The sequence below is a fragment of the Terrapene carolina genome, unplaced genomic scaffold, assembly GCF_002925995.2.
Source record: "Terrapene carolina triunguis isolate 2854851 unplaced genomic scaffold, T_m_triunguis-2.0 Scaffold95, whole genome shotgun sequence".
In the NCBI taxonomy this organism is placed as follows: domain Eukaryota; kingdom Metazoa; phylum Chordata; order Testudines; family Emydidae; genus Terrapene; species Terrapene triunguis.
The window spans coordinates 42,824,073-42,838,685 of record NW_020664446.1 but is presented as its reverse complement, the minus strand read 5'-3'; the positions used below and the strand labels follow the sequence as shown (position 1 = coordinate 42,838,685).

The 14,613-nt window shown below is 44.3% G+C and overlaps 1 protein-coding gene across 1 annotated transcript in view; it reads left to right on the top strand.

The window, feature by feature from the left end:
• Nucleotides 1-14,613, top strand: part of LOC112105389 (prosaposin-like) — a 42,172-nt gene that overhangs the window by 14,873 nt on the left and 12,686 nt on the right. Inside the window, exons 2-5 of the mRNA XM_024198163.2 lie at nucleotides 7,609-7,742; nucleotides 10,502-10,576; nucleotides 11,769-11,894; nucleotides 13,560-13,754. Coding sequence (XP_024053931.2) covers nucleotides 7,609-7,742; nucleotides 10,502-10,576; nucleotides 11,769-11,894; nucleotides 13,560-13,754 — 530 coding nt within the window. The remainder of the gene's footprint in view (nucleotides 1-7,608; nucleotides 7,743-10,501; nucleotides 10,577-11,768; nucleotides 11,895-13,559; nucleotides 13,755-14,613) is intronic.

Here is a 14,613-nt window from a genome sequence, read left to right as displayed (position 1 = left end):
CCCCCCCTTCCTGACTGCCCCATTCAACCACCCCTTCTCCCTGACCACCCCCTGCCCCTAACTGCCCCCCGCCGCCCCATCCAACCCCTCTCCTTCCTGACTGCTCCCCACGGGACACCTGTCCCATCCAACCACTCCTTCTCCCTGTCCCCTGACTGCCCCCGGAACCTCCACCCCTGATTGCCCCCTGCCACCCCATCCAACCTCCCCTCTCCTTCCTGACTGCCCTCCCCCCCGGAACCCCTGCCCCCATTCAACCCCCCTGTTCCCCGCCCTCTGACTGCCCCGACCCCTATCCACCCCCCTCCGCCCCCTGACCACCACCACGGCGAACTCTCCTGCCCTCTATCCAACCCCCTGCTCCCTGCCCCCTTACCATGCTCCCTGGAGCACTGGTGGTTGGCGGTGCGGCTGCACCAGGACAGGTAGCCGCGCTGCTTGGCTGCAACCAGCCACGCACCGTGCAGCACAGAGCACCGGGTCAGGCCCCAGCTCTGCAGCTGTGCTGCTCCAGGAGATCGCAGCCCCGCCACCCAGAGCATTGCGCCAGCGGCACAGTGAGCCCAGGCTGCGGGGGAGGGAGGATAGCAGGGGAGGGGCCGGGGGCTAGCCTCCCGGGCCAGGGGCTCAGGGGCCAGGCAGGAGGGTCCTGCGAGCCGTAGTTTGCCCACCTCTGCCCTAACTGCAAAAGGTGGAGTTCACTGAGCAAATAACTCGTGAACAAAAAGAGCTTGTCACCCCATGCACTGGCTTGGCCGTCTTTCGCTGTTGTCACAATTACTAGGAACTCTGCTGGAGCAATGGCAATGGCCCACAGAGGCTCCAGGGAAAAAGTTCATTTCACAGGAGTTTGTTTATTTAAGTTTTTTTTTCATATTTCACTCATGGGAACAACATAATTAAATATTTTTCAAACTTCACTGTAAACTAAAACCGCCTCTTGTCTTTGGCACCTTTGGTCAACTGCTGCTTCATTAGACTTCACAGTAGCCTGGCATCACAAAGATGCATATGGGCCATCACAATAGAGCCGGCTGGTGAGATTTGGTTGGGAATGTGACATGACCTTCTTAAAGTTTGGTTTACAATCATTTGCTCAGTGTCTTCTGCCCCTTGCTGTCAGACAGAATTTAGCGCACAGCTATACTTACTCTTTATTTACTTGTAATGCGGTAGCACCTAGGAAACCTAGCCAGGGACTGGGGCATCATTGTGTTAGGCGATGCACAAACACAGAGCAAAAAGATAGTCCTTGTCCCAGCGAGCTTGCCAACTAAGTATAAGACACGAGGCACTGAGTGGATACAGCCAGGCAGATGTGAGGAGCCAAAGAAAACACTGAGACGTTACTGATAAGCATGATGGGCAGGGGGTCTCAGCACGGTCGGCTGCCTTAACCATTGTCAAGTCTTTTGTAGAGATCGCAGCAAAGGAGACAGCCTGGGACTAGCTCTGACCTGAATTCCTGACTCTCTTCTCCTGGCAAGGTGAAGACCTGGGTTCTGCAAAGAGTACTGGAGCCACTTTCCAAATGCTCTGTTACCTCTCTGTTCTGAGTCTTCTCAGTCAATTGGTGCGGCGGTTTCAGTTGCTCATGTTGCTGGTACCAGTGGAATAACTAAGGAGGCAGGTTAAATGTTAAATGTTGCAGGCCAAATTTATCCTTAGTAGAAGCCCATCAGAGTCAGTAGAATGAAATCAGGGATGAATTTGGCCTTATGAGGGTTACTTACATGACACTCTTTTCAAAATGGCATATGCAATCCCTACATCAGATCAGCACATGTAGCAGTTAGCGGAAGCTTCAGCAGGCAGTAAAGAGTGAGGCCCAGCCTTGGTTCTGGACTCTGCCATGTCCATTCCTGAAGACCTGGGAAGCAGTACCAGTTTCATTGAGTCTTCTTCGGGTTAAGATGCAGGGGCTGGCTGTGTGCCCAGCCTTCACTCCAATTGCTACACAGCAGATTGGAAAACCAAGGTGGGGCAAATGACATAAACATGTGCAGGCCTGTAATCTCTTTGCCAGCATTGCCATTGTGACAGGAAATGCTTACTATGGAGAATGAGTCACCAAAGAATGCCTCCTGTTGAGCAAAACACAGGGTATGGAAAAGAGCCTGGAGGCCGTTAAAGTTCTATGCAATAGCACATTGCAAGGGTCCTAACTAGGCTTGTGAGGTGATACCTTATTGAGGCAAAGGACCTGCTGAGTGTAGGGAGTAGAACAGAGGCTTTTCCTTCTGCTGTGTAGATCAATATGGTTTTCTTGTGGGCTATGTTAGCAAGGTAATGGTTTAAACTGGGAAGGTGATCTCTGGAGTATCAGATTTTAATAAATGAGAATAGATTCTGTGGAAAGAAGCAAAAATTGCTGCAGACATTAAAATTGTGGGATTTATTTATTCCTACTACTTGCCGCCTGACTTTCCACTGCCTGTGATAGTAATGCACATTGGGTGGATTTAATTAAAGCTAGATGCGGGAAGTATGTTTTCTTCACACTGTACCTTTTCTGTGCTCATTGGATTGTAAACTCTGAGGGCAGGGTCTTTGTCTCCTTCCCATTCTCTACAGCACTGAGCACCCTGTCAGAGCTTAACACAGTAAATACAAGGGGTGAAGTTCTGGCCCCAATGAAATCAATTTTTGGCCACTATGAAGTCAATGGCAAAATTCCCATTGACTTCAGTGGGGCCAGGACTTCACGCCATGTTTTAAATTTCTGTCTTATGCGAATGTTGGTGGGACACAGAAGAATCCCCTAGGGATGGTGCTAAACTGGCAGCAATTCCAATGGGGTGAACCAGTGACTGATGCCCATTATCTATATTAAACACGATCTGCTTCCCATAGTTCTCTGTACCCAGGACCTGGTTGTGTTGGCTTGTGATATCAGTTTGTTTCCTCTTAGTTTCACTCTAAATCTTCCTTCTGTACCTAATTTTTTGTCTTTGTCCCAACTTGCATTTAACTTTCTGACTGGGCCTAAATGAATTGGGCTACTTCTAGGCAGCAGTTAACACTCCCTTTGGCTTCCAAAGTAGATTCAGCATGCAGTCTCTAAGATAGAAAGCTAACCAGCAAACATCACTGGTACTTGGGCAGACAAACTAGTGAGGATGGAGTTGGTACAAGTATGAGACTTAAATCAGAAATAACCAGCAGCACATTTGGTGTGACATTCTAGCCCCATTGAAGTCACTGGGAGTTTTGCCCTTGACTTCAGTGGGGCCAGGATTTTTAACTTGGTTCTCCACAGTCCACTTAATCTTGCTTTAGACAGCAATGCCCTCTGAACAGATTATTCAGTGATGTGCAACGGGGTATCTTGTATGTTTACCATACCTGGATTGATCTGGGGAACGGGGACTCGTGCTACAGCCACTGTCACAGTAGGTCAAGAAAAACAACAAGGAGTCTGGTGGCACCTTAAAGACTAACAGATTTATTTGGGCATAAGCTTTTGTGAGTAAAAACCTCACTTCTTCGGATGCATAGAGTGAAAGTTACAGATGCAGGCATTATATACTGACACATGGAGAGAAGGGAGTTACTTCACAAGTGGAGAACCAGTGTTGACAGGGCCAATTCAATCAGGGTGGATGTAGTCCACTCCCAATAATAGATGAGGAGGTGTCAATTCCAGGAGAGGAAAAGCTGCTTCTGTAATGAGCCAGCCACTCCCAGTCCCTATTCAAGCCCAGATTAATGGTGTTAAATTTGCAAATGAATTTTAGTTCTGCTGTTTCTCTCTGAAGTCTGTTTCTGAAGTTTTTTTGTTCAATGATAGTGACTTTTAAATCTGTAATAGAATGACCAGGGAGATTGAAGTGTTCACTTACTGGCTTTTGTATGTTACCATTCCTGATGTCCGATTTGTGTCCATTTATTCTTTTGCGGAGGGACTGTCCGGTTTGGCCAATGTACATGGCAGAGGGGCATTGCTGGCACATGATGGCATATATAACATTAGTAGATGTGCAGGTGAATGAGCCCTTGATGGTGTGGCTGATGTGGTTGGGTCCTCTGATGGTGTCGCCAGAGTAGATATGGGGACAGAGTAGGCAACGAGGTTTGCTACAGGGATTGGTTCCTGGGTTGGTGTTTCTGTGGTGTGGTGTGGTGTGTAGTTGCTGGTGAGTATTTGCTTCAGGTTGGGGGGTTGTCTGTAAGCGAGGACTGGCCTGCCTCCCAAAGTCTGTGAGAGTGAGGGATCATTTTCCAGGATAGGTTGTAGATCGTGGATAATGCGCTGGAGAGGTTTTAGCTGGGGGCTGTATGTGATGGCCAGTGGTGTTCTGTTATTGTCCTTGTTGGGCCTGTCCTGTAGTAGGTGATTTCTGGGTACCCGTCTTGCTCTGTCAATCTGTTTCCTCACTTCCCTAGGTGGGTATTGTAGTTTTAAGAATGCTTGATAAAGATCTTGTAGGTGTTTGCCTCTGTCTGAGGGGTTGGAGCAAATTCAGTTGTATCTTAGTAGGTCAAGAAGACTCTCCATTAGATACCTACAAAATCTGGTACCTAAGGATTTGAGTCATTGTCCTGTACTCCTAAAATAAAGGAATAAAACAATAACTAGACTGTCATTCACTCTAGCCTGGAAGAATTATAGCTTATCATACCCTCCATTTTGGAATAAACTCACAATTCTGTCCCTCCCATTATATCTAATAAAAGCAGGGGTAGTAGTTGTAATAATAATACCTAGCTCATCTAGAACTCACCTGTATGAATTACTGCTTGTGTCAGGGCTCAGTAATGTGTCAATAGCTCTGACCCTCTTTGCTTTCCGCAAGGAAGCTGCGATGTGGACCAAACCCTGGTAATTGAGCTCTGGCATATATTTGGGTCAAGTGGAATTTTCCCCTTGACTTGTTGTCACTGTTGTGTTTAACATGAAATTTGCTATGTGACAGTCCCACTCTGGCTTTAGCAAACGTCACTTTGTATATTCTGGACTTACTTCCTGTTCTTAGCCAACAGCGTAGGTTGAGTTGTAATATTAAAACAGGTCCTGAATGTTGAGAGGGCCAGGGAAAACAAGATGTGACTAAGAGGAGGATCAAGCTAACTGAGTAGTTTATTTGACAATTATTTATAATACCACCACAGAAGAGCCAAGAGGCAGGATGGGAGGTGTCTTCTGTCCTCCATCACCTCCTCTCCTTGGAGTATGGGAGAGTCTTAAATTTCCCAATTTCCTGTAACTTCTGATTTTCCAGTTCCTGTTCTTTGCCTTTGGCAGGAGCCTTCTAGATCAAAGCCTATGCTACCGACTTAGTACAGCCCATCTACTGAGCATTTACATGGTTCTATGCACATGTTCCATACAAATAAAGTATATTAAAAAAACACTTTTAAGGTTGGAAAGGCAATCACTCAAGTTAGGAATTGCCAGATTTGTGGTTGCCTACATAACCTTAGTTCTGCCCCCTTCCGTAATGCATTATAAGAGTCTTCATGATCATATAGTATTTTTATCTACAGGAGCCCTGCCTCATTCAGTGCTCAGAGAATGAGGTAGTTCAATATTTTCTTTTATCCTCATTCAATGAATGGCCCCATGTGTTACTTACTGGACACCATCCACAGTATACACTGAATATGTAATTACTAATTTCTTCATGGGCTTTTCTGTGGTGTTTGATCACCATTGTATACGAATACTTTATAAACATTAATGGATTTATCTTCACAACACTCCTGCGAGCTAGGAGTTATTATTCTCATTTTACAGATTGGGACCTGAGGCACAGTGAGATTAATGTAAAGATTTGCAAAACTGGATGCAGTGATGTCTTCCTGTGTGAGCAGAAAGTCTGAACCAAGAGCTCTGAGAAGGTGATCACCCCGAAGCTTAAAGGCGACTATTTAAATGAAAAATTGTTCACGGTTTCACTGCTGATCACTTATCCGAAACTTCCAGCTCACATGCTTATTCCACTGTCCTGAACTGCTTCCCACCGCATCTTGGCTGCAAAAAGCTCCAACTGTTCTGTCCTCTACCTAGCTGCAAAAATCTCCTGTCTCTCCCCAACAACTTCTGTAATGCAGTTATAGGTTGCCAATACAAAAATGTCTGGAGAGCATAAAGTATGCCGGATGCAATCAAATGAATAACTCCGGGAGCGTGGCCTGGATCTCATTATTTATGTAATTCATTAAAAAACTCATTTTTAAAATGAAACTTTAATAGAATTTCCAATGTGCTGCAGCAGAGTGCGTAGGACCCAGAGATCTCACCACAGCATTTGGCACACACTTTTGGTATTTGTGTTAAAACTGGGTTGGTAATTCTTCAACGGACTTAATGAGAGACACCCTAAAGGGCCCAGGGGCCAATTGTTAATAAACATTCCTCACTAGCCTTTTGTGAATAACACATTAAGGTGCTAATTGTGAGTGAGAGGAGGTGGGTTTTTCAACTAGAAGGGAAGGTAAGAAGTAGGTTTGAGGCATCAAAGTGTGGGTTTTCCTTAGCCAGTTGGACTCAGAGTTTAATGTTCTGTGTACAGGGGAAACATCTTACAACAGTAAATGAGGCCTTTGTTCTGGTTATGTCTTCCTGAATCTGCAGGAAGTCTGAACCAAGAGCTCCGAGAGGATGATCACCCTGAAGCTTAAAGATGCCTATTTAAATGAATTTTTTTCACAGTTTCATTGCTCATCACTTATGTGAAACTTCCTGCTAACGTGCTTATCCACAGTCCTGAACTGCTTCCCACTGCAAAACTTGATTTCAAGTCAGCCTGAGGGAGTGGAAGTCTTGTCTGGTAGGGTTTGGTTGCTAATGGGCTTTGGATAAACCCTAAAGAGGTTAAAGAGCAGTTTCTGAAGGCAAGTGCTCAACTTTGTATCTTTTATACAATGGCTGAGTTTCGCATGCTGCTGTTCAGATGCTATCCACATGCAATGTGCACTCTTTGTCCTGAAATGAACTAGCCTGCATTGGTTTCATTCCCTCCTTATGAGAAAATGATACATTGCACAGGAAAATATCAGGGAAACTTCCCTGAAGTTACTCTAGTACTAGTACTCTAGTTAGCTAGTTCAGTGTTGAAATGCATACCAGCCAGGAATGTTAGCCCTTCAATAATAGTGAAAAGTCTTTAATATTCTTCCTTTTCAAGGCATCCTTTGTGTGAAGGAAGGCAGTGGCAGGGAGTCTTGGGAGACTGAGATCTAATGGAGGAATTTTGGGGCTTAAGTTTCTGGAATCCTCTTCTTAAAGTTCACCTAATTTATCTCGTTGATGCCTCCAAATTCTTTTGGGTTGACTCTTACATGGTTTTTAGCGTATTAGAACCAGGGGTTTCTTGTGTGCTGGAGGTATAATTTAATCTAGCAATTGGAGAAGGAAACAAATCAGTGTTTGAGGCTGGGGGCTTAATAGGACCTACAGAGCTACGTGGGACGGCCTACATAAGACATGCTGAATTGGCCTACACTGCTGTCTAACACCTCAGGATAAAATGTAATACAAATGTCTTAGAATGGAGACATATGGGCAAGGCCTCCATATGGGACAATGTGTGGTAACTCTTCTTCAAAGGTTGAATATCCTCCGAATTGTGCAGTTTGAAAATGGACTCTTTCTCTCATTGGCAGCTGTGGCGAGCCCCCTCTCCTGGCAGAAAGAGTGCACAGAGGGGCCTGAGAACTGGTGTCAGGATTTGCAGACGGCTTTGCGGTGTGGGGCTGTGGAGCACTGCCAGCAGACTGTTTGGAACAAGCTTCCTGTGGTGAGTGTGTAGTCTGAACAGGCTTGTTCTCTTCTGCCAGATCCCTTGTATTCCCACGTGCAGCTCTGTAAAGTTCAGGCCCTACTTACAGGAATGAGCTGACATCTGAATTGCACTTTTCTGTAACTGTTTGTGTCCTCCAAAAATTTTGTATCACTTCTTTCTTTGATACCAATAGGACTGCACAATGTGAATGAACTAAAGGGAGAGAGGGACTGGCTGACTTCTCTCTTTCAGTCCCTTTGCTCTGCATGGTTCATACCCTTTCTACGACAGGCTGCCACCAATCTAACAGACAGCCCTATTTCTTTGACGTTTATAGGAATGAACATGTAACTCTCGCACCTGTTCGAAACAATGCATAATTCCAGAGGTCACATTAGGCCACTGTAAAACTTATGCTGGAGAATTTACAGGCCTTCCAATAAAAATAAAAAGCTTGTGAGTATGTACAGATGCCTATGCATTTTCCCAAGAGTTCCCATGTATGGAACTTTTCTGTAGAAACTGAAGATAATTGTTGGACTAGCCTAGATCTCTCTAACTACACAATTATCACTGTGTGTACTGGAAAAACTGCAACTTGCTATGGTCAATAAAATGCATTGACTTCTGTGCACATAATGAGTGAGGGTCTGATTCTCAGTTGCCCCATCCTTGCACTTGGGGCAGGAACAGGGTGGATGGTTAAGGTGTCTTTTAAGCTACCTATATGTCCTCCATATTGTGGGGATGTTCAGGGCACTGCTCGGTCTCTGGTGTAAGCTAGAGTTAGCCTTGGGGCTGCTCTAAGTTACACTCTGCTTCCCATGGCTCCTTTTCTCTGCCTCCCAAAGTTTAGCTGAAAAGCAGTACACTCCAGTCATGTCCCTGGCCTGCACTGACATGCCCCCAAAGTTCCCCTATACTGGGGGCTGGGAGCAGGGCTGGCAAAGAGTCGTTAGACCAGTTCTATGTCAGTGGGGACCCCCTGTCTGTCAGTCTCATGGCTCCTTTAAAGTCTCTTTCTGCCGCTAGAGTAGTGTCAAGAGGCCTTGGTGTAATTGGGAATTGGGCCCTGTGTATGTCATCTGGTTAAAGAGAAGGGGGACACCATCTGGCTAAGCGTGGGGAAACAGGCAACAAGTGTAAAGGTCACTTTGAACTATAAAAACTGGTTTGCAAAGAGTGATGACCCTCCCACACCAGTTGTTCTCTTCCCTCAGCCCGGTGTGGGGAAAATCTGCTTTTCTATAACCTTATGACTCATCCCAACCTTGTGTTTAATTCCCTCCTTCCTCTTTCCATGCTGAATGTCACGTTGCACACCAGTCAGTCAGGCCAAGAGACAGTTTCTTTTCCACCTCCTTCCTAAATGGGAAATGCACTAAAACCCCCAAACTCTCCCATAGAAGCAGTTAGCGCTGGCTGGAGGCCTTACCTGGTCATTGCTAGACTTGTTAACATATTGGGCTGTATTTTGTGAAGGTGTAGGACTTTAGTAAAGGAAGTCTGATACCGTTTTGGAGGGTTAGCATGCTTCTTTTGAGGTGCGCTTTTGTCCTGTGCTCTTTTTAAATAATGAGCCTTTTTGATTCAGAGTTTCTCTGTGGGTTGTTGGGGGTTTTTGTATTAGTGCCAGAAGTGCAAGCTAGGTTGGTGTATAAAGTCTGCAGGCAGGATCCCTGTTCTGACAGATTTCACAAGGCCCATCAGAGCTGGGCTCCCCCTTGCAGGTGTTAGCTAGTCCAGGCAAGTCATGTGTGTGGGGGGGCGGGGGGGAGGTGACACCTGGGTGGGGTCTGGGAGTGGTAGAAAGCTGGGGGCATGGGGATGGCAGATGAGATGGGGAGTCTGTTATCCATTCTGTAAAACTTAAGTGCTTGAAGTTTTCTATATCTAAAATGTCTAGGAATTCAAAGTGTTTAACGGGGTTAGACTCCATCTTTCTGTCTCCTGCAGTCACCTAGGCCCACTCCATGCCACTTGTTTTCTGCCTCTGTTTCATGCTCCCTCTCCTAGCCCCATCACCAGGTACCTTATACCCCCTTGTATTTCCCCCCTTTCAGTCTTCTGTCCCCCCTCCATGAAGCTCCTCTTCCCTGCCCACACCCCATCTGAGACCGAGAAGCATGGCTCCACGTGCCACCCCTTCTATCTCCAGTCCCCAATCTCTCCTCTCTGTGCCTCCATCTCTTTACCCCACCCAATCTCCTGCCCCTTCTTATTTACACCTCTCACCATACCCACCTATGCCTTTCCACCTCTGCCAGCAGCAGGTCAGTGTACTGTAAAGGGTTTTATATTTATAAATGTTCATGTTGTATAACATTCATCTCTGTATGGAGATAAAATCAGTTCTTGTCATTCCCCCAACTGGACCCCTACTCCAAAGACCCCACTAACAGGCAAAGTAAACATGAGTTTGGAGATGGGAGGACAAAAAGATGTTAAGAAAACTTTCTTGGATTAAATAACAGGAATTTTTGAAAGCATGGTAGCTTTAAAACTCCTTTTCTGCCCCCTCTCCTCAAAAACCTACATAACAAACCTTCCCAGAAAAATTCTATCCTGGGATGAGATGGGGCATGTGAGATTTCAGGGGAATAGGTTTTTTTTTTTAGAAATTGGGGGAGCAGAGGTTGAAACTTGGGCTTATGTGAAGCTAGCTTTCTCCTTCACTATATGATACAGAGACAAGAAAGGGAAAGGAAAATTTTCATTTATATACCAACGTGCAGGTCCCTCTCAAGTAACTCTTTTCTCTTTTCTATCCCCAGAAAAGTATCCCTTGCCATATGTGTAAAATGGTGGTATCAATGCTTGGGAAGATCTTGCAGGACAATCACACAGATGTAAGTAGCTTGAAGAACCCAGCAACCTTTTTGGCTTTGGGCATTAGATGCCTTTACAACTATAGTGGTGACCCAGGGAGGGGCAAGGAAGGGGAAGAATATCATGAGTGGCTTTTGTTACCTGAGTTTCACAGAGGGAGGAAAAGGAAAGCAACTGTAAGATCTTCTGTCCAGTGTATGATCAGGATGGTCACAAAACCTGAGAATGACTTGGGGGTTGGAAGTAGATTAACCCTATTATTACCTACCTGCTAGTCAGGAATTTCCATGCAGACGTTGGTCAAGAGTGTCATGTACGTAAAGGCCCCTTTACACTGTGCTGTCTCTGGCAGTGCAAATGGTTACACTGCAGAGGAAAGGTGCCTAAAAAGGGAATTGGTGTAAGGTGAGAATCATGGGATACAGGGAGGGGGCTTGGGCTTCAGCATCTCTAGCAAAGGGGGTCCCTTTCCCTGTCTCTCCCATTGGGAATTTAGAGGTCTTACTTACCCCTGATATGCCACTCACTTGCTGTAAAACACTGTTGTTTGAATGTTTGTGCTTTCTTCCCTTATCCTCTTGGAGCACTCATTTAGCTTTGGGTAGGATGGTGGGTTACCGTGCAGTCTCTGAAGAAGCCACAAAGATCTGGTGTGTGATGTGGCAAGGGGATTTTGGAGCAGCTATGTGTCACTCTCTCCTCTTTCCCTTTGATGCAAGTGCCATTCCATCTGGTCAGCAGTCCATCCATGTAGTCAGGTTTTTTTAGCCTCCTTTCTTATCTCTAGTTGGAATTTGGGTGTCTATGAAACAAAGAGAACAGATAGTGGATCTCCTGGGTTGTATTTTATAAGCTAGAGAGCTTGCTTCATATGAAGCCTTTAAACCTATAGGAATTCTTTCTTATAGTGACAGGTCTTGCAAGAAATCTTCCTCTTACCACAGCGTAGTAGGTGCCAACTCTGGCATCCTTTCATCCTCCAGAAGATCTGGGATTGTCTGTTTTTAAATTTGAGACTGGAGAAATAAACATATTTCATCCATCCATGCTCCAGTTCTGCTGAAAGTCTGTCTTCCCCCAGGGTGGAGTTTAAGAATTTGCCCAGATTTTCCATAGTCTCTCCTAAGAATGTGTATGAAGAACATACACAGCTTTTTGCCATGGTGTATGTGAACACAGCCCATAACACTCCCCTCTTCTCTTGTCTCCTAGGAAAGGATCCGTGCTTTCTTGGAAAAGTCATGCCAGTACCTTCCTTTCCAGGACTGGTCAGTCAAGTGCAAGAAGATGGTGGATACTGGCATGATAATGATCGTAGAGCTGAGCAAACAAGTATTGGTAATTGGTTGGGGGAAAAACAATGGTACAGATTTATGGTGTAAAACTACTAGGTTGACTTTCTGCATTTTTTGTCCCTTTTAGGACAATAATAATAAATAATACGGTAATAGGCTTCTGAGAGAGCATATAAGCAGATTCCAGTCCAATACATTAATTTCTGTAATAAAAAACCAAAAACTTTAGATAGCTGATAAACAAATTCTTCACTTACCTGCTAAGATTTGAATTCAGGATCCTATTTGACCTGCAGCAATTGATGACACCATTAAAACCTAAATTACTTAAGGAATGGAGCCTTAAAAGTGACCTCCAAAGGTCACATACATTTGCTCCATTTTTGGCTTCTTAAGATGTATACAGAGGTTCTGAAAAGGTTTTTACAAAACAAAAAACTTCTGCTTGTTTTTAACACTAGAAATATCAGGAGAGTCAAGGCCTTCTCTGATTTTGCAGAGTCATGTTGGAGGTCTCAGGAATGTAGATGTAGAACTTTCTTGGATCTTAGCTGGAGGGTAAGAGGGGTGTTGAATTTTCCAAACTTCCTTCTCAAAGTGCTTCTTAGTCATTTAAGTTTTTTAACAGTCTGAAGAAACTCCCCCTCTCAGTTAGTCAGGTTTCATGTCCTCGGTACTTGTGATGTCACTATGTTCTCCAGCTACCATGGAGACTTCCAGGGTAGACAACACCAGCATTTCTAATATTAAAAAAAACAAACTTCCCAGGCCTCTTCATACATCATAATGAAGCAAAAAGGGGCACAAATGCCTCCTTTCCCTCTTTGCAGGTTTCCTTTATGTGTTAGTGAGGTCACTTACCATTACAGCTGGTCAAAAAGTTTTGTGATGAAAAATGGCCTTTTGTAGGAAATGGACATTTCTGATTCCTTTGACATCTTTAGTTTTTTTTCTCCAGTGAAACAAAAATGTTCATTTACTTTAATTTCAATTTGAAAATTTTCTTTTTTTTATTTTCCAGCCTGCCCCACCACAAAAAGCCCAAAACAAAACCCCCTGAAACAAAATAATTCAATTTTGTTTAGTTAAAAAAAAGCCACCAGAAAATTTAGTAAAATTTCAGATGAAATCAATTTTTTGATTAAAAATTTTTCATAGAAAATACTTGCCATATTTCTATCAGCCCACTGCAAGAGCAACACAGAGACCAGATGTCCTGACTCAGGGTCTAGTGGTGAAAAGTCTTTAACTTAATTTTCCCTCTTCTCCAGTGTTTATTTCTGCACAACAATTTGATGCCTGCACCAGCCTTTTCCCATTGTATGGTGTTTAAAATTTCATTTCCGTTCATCTTTAAAGCACTTAGCTTGGCTGGCTGCATATCTTCTAGTTGTCACTTTTTATACAGAAGAAAGCCAGGGGGCTGTATAGGATTGCACCAGGACTACAATGGAATAATGAAAGAGGTTCCGGTGTACACAAGTGGGGGGTGAGGATTGCTAGGGGAAAATAAACCTTTCCATTCTGTAAACAATTTCCTTGCTGGGTATCTTAGCAACTGTTGCTTTGTTCACTTAGATTTTTGCTGCTCTGACTAAGTAGCAGGGATGGGTGCTGCTTTTTATTTGTATCTGTCTCCTCCCCCAAGGTGCAAGGCTAACTTTGATTAGGACTGATCAATGACTTGGCCTTCCTTTGTTCTTTTTAGTCCAACCCTGACGTAGTATGCCGTGCCATCACCTTGTGCAAATCCATGGAGACTCATGAGGACACTCTGAAGATTCAGAAGCCACTGCAGTCCAATGAGATACCTGTAATGGACTTCCCTGAAATGGTGTCTCCCTTCCTTGCTAATGTCCCTCTTCTCCTTTACCCCCAGGACAAAACCCAGCAAGAGGCCTTGGTGAGGATGCAATATGGACAGATTAGCTTCCTCAGTTAATCAGCTGCACACAAAGGAAGCATGCTGTGTTCTGTTTCAGTGTCACAATGCTTCTCAATAACACATACCAAACTGATTACACTTGGGAGCACAAACACATGGCTTTAGAATGCAAGAGAGCAGGAAGCCCACTTAGGTTGCAAGTTGCCAATTGGACTTCAGAAACATATTGGGCCAGTTCCTGAGCTGCTGTACATTGGCATAGCCTCACTGAAGGCAATGGAGCCACACTGATTGACGCTGGCTGAAATACTGTTCCAATTTTGGTTTAGAATGAACGGCAGCCCTTTGAATTAATGGGGTCTCTTCCCTTCCCTTTGCAGTGGCCAGTGGTAGAGTATGTGACTGTCCACAAACAGACTTTAAAATGCACGTTAGTGGGTATTTAAAAATAAATAAAATCAACAGCTAAGGTGGTGTCAATAATAGAGAAAATTAGCAACATTGCTGGTCATACAATAATTTGGATTGTTTGAGTAATGTTCTTTTGGGCAGGGATTGTCATTTACTATATGTTTATACAGGGCTTAGCACAATGGTTGGTTTCTACATGCTGCCACCATATCAATGTTAAACAGTAACAATGTACCGATTAGCAAGTAACAAGGGCCAGTTTGATTAGATATGGGACCATTCCTGGCTTATGCTAATGTTTTTTTTACTCTTCTTCCTCCACTCCTAGAACTTGTACCCTGCTTTCTGTCTCTGACTCTCTTATTCCCTCCCAGTGTATAATTACACAGTACCTTTTACTAGCTCTTTTGTGTTGCACATACCTCAATTTTTTATGATTCTATTCACTCAAGTGTTATGATCATTT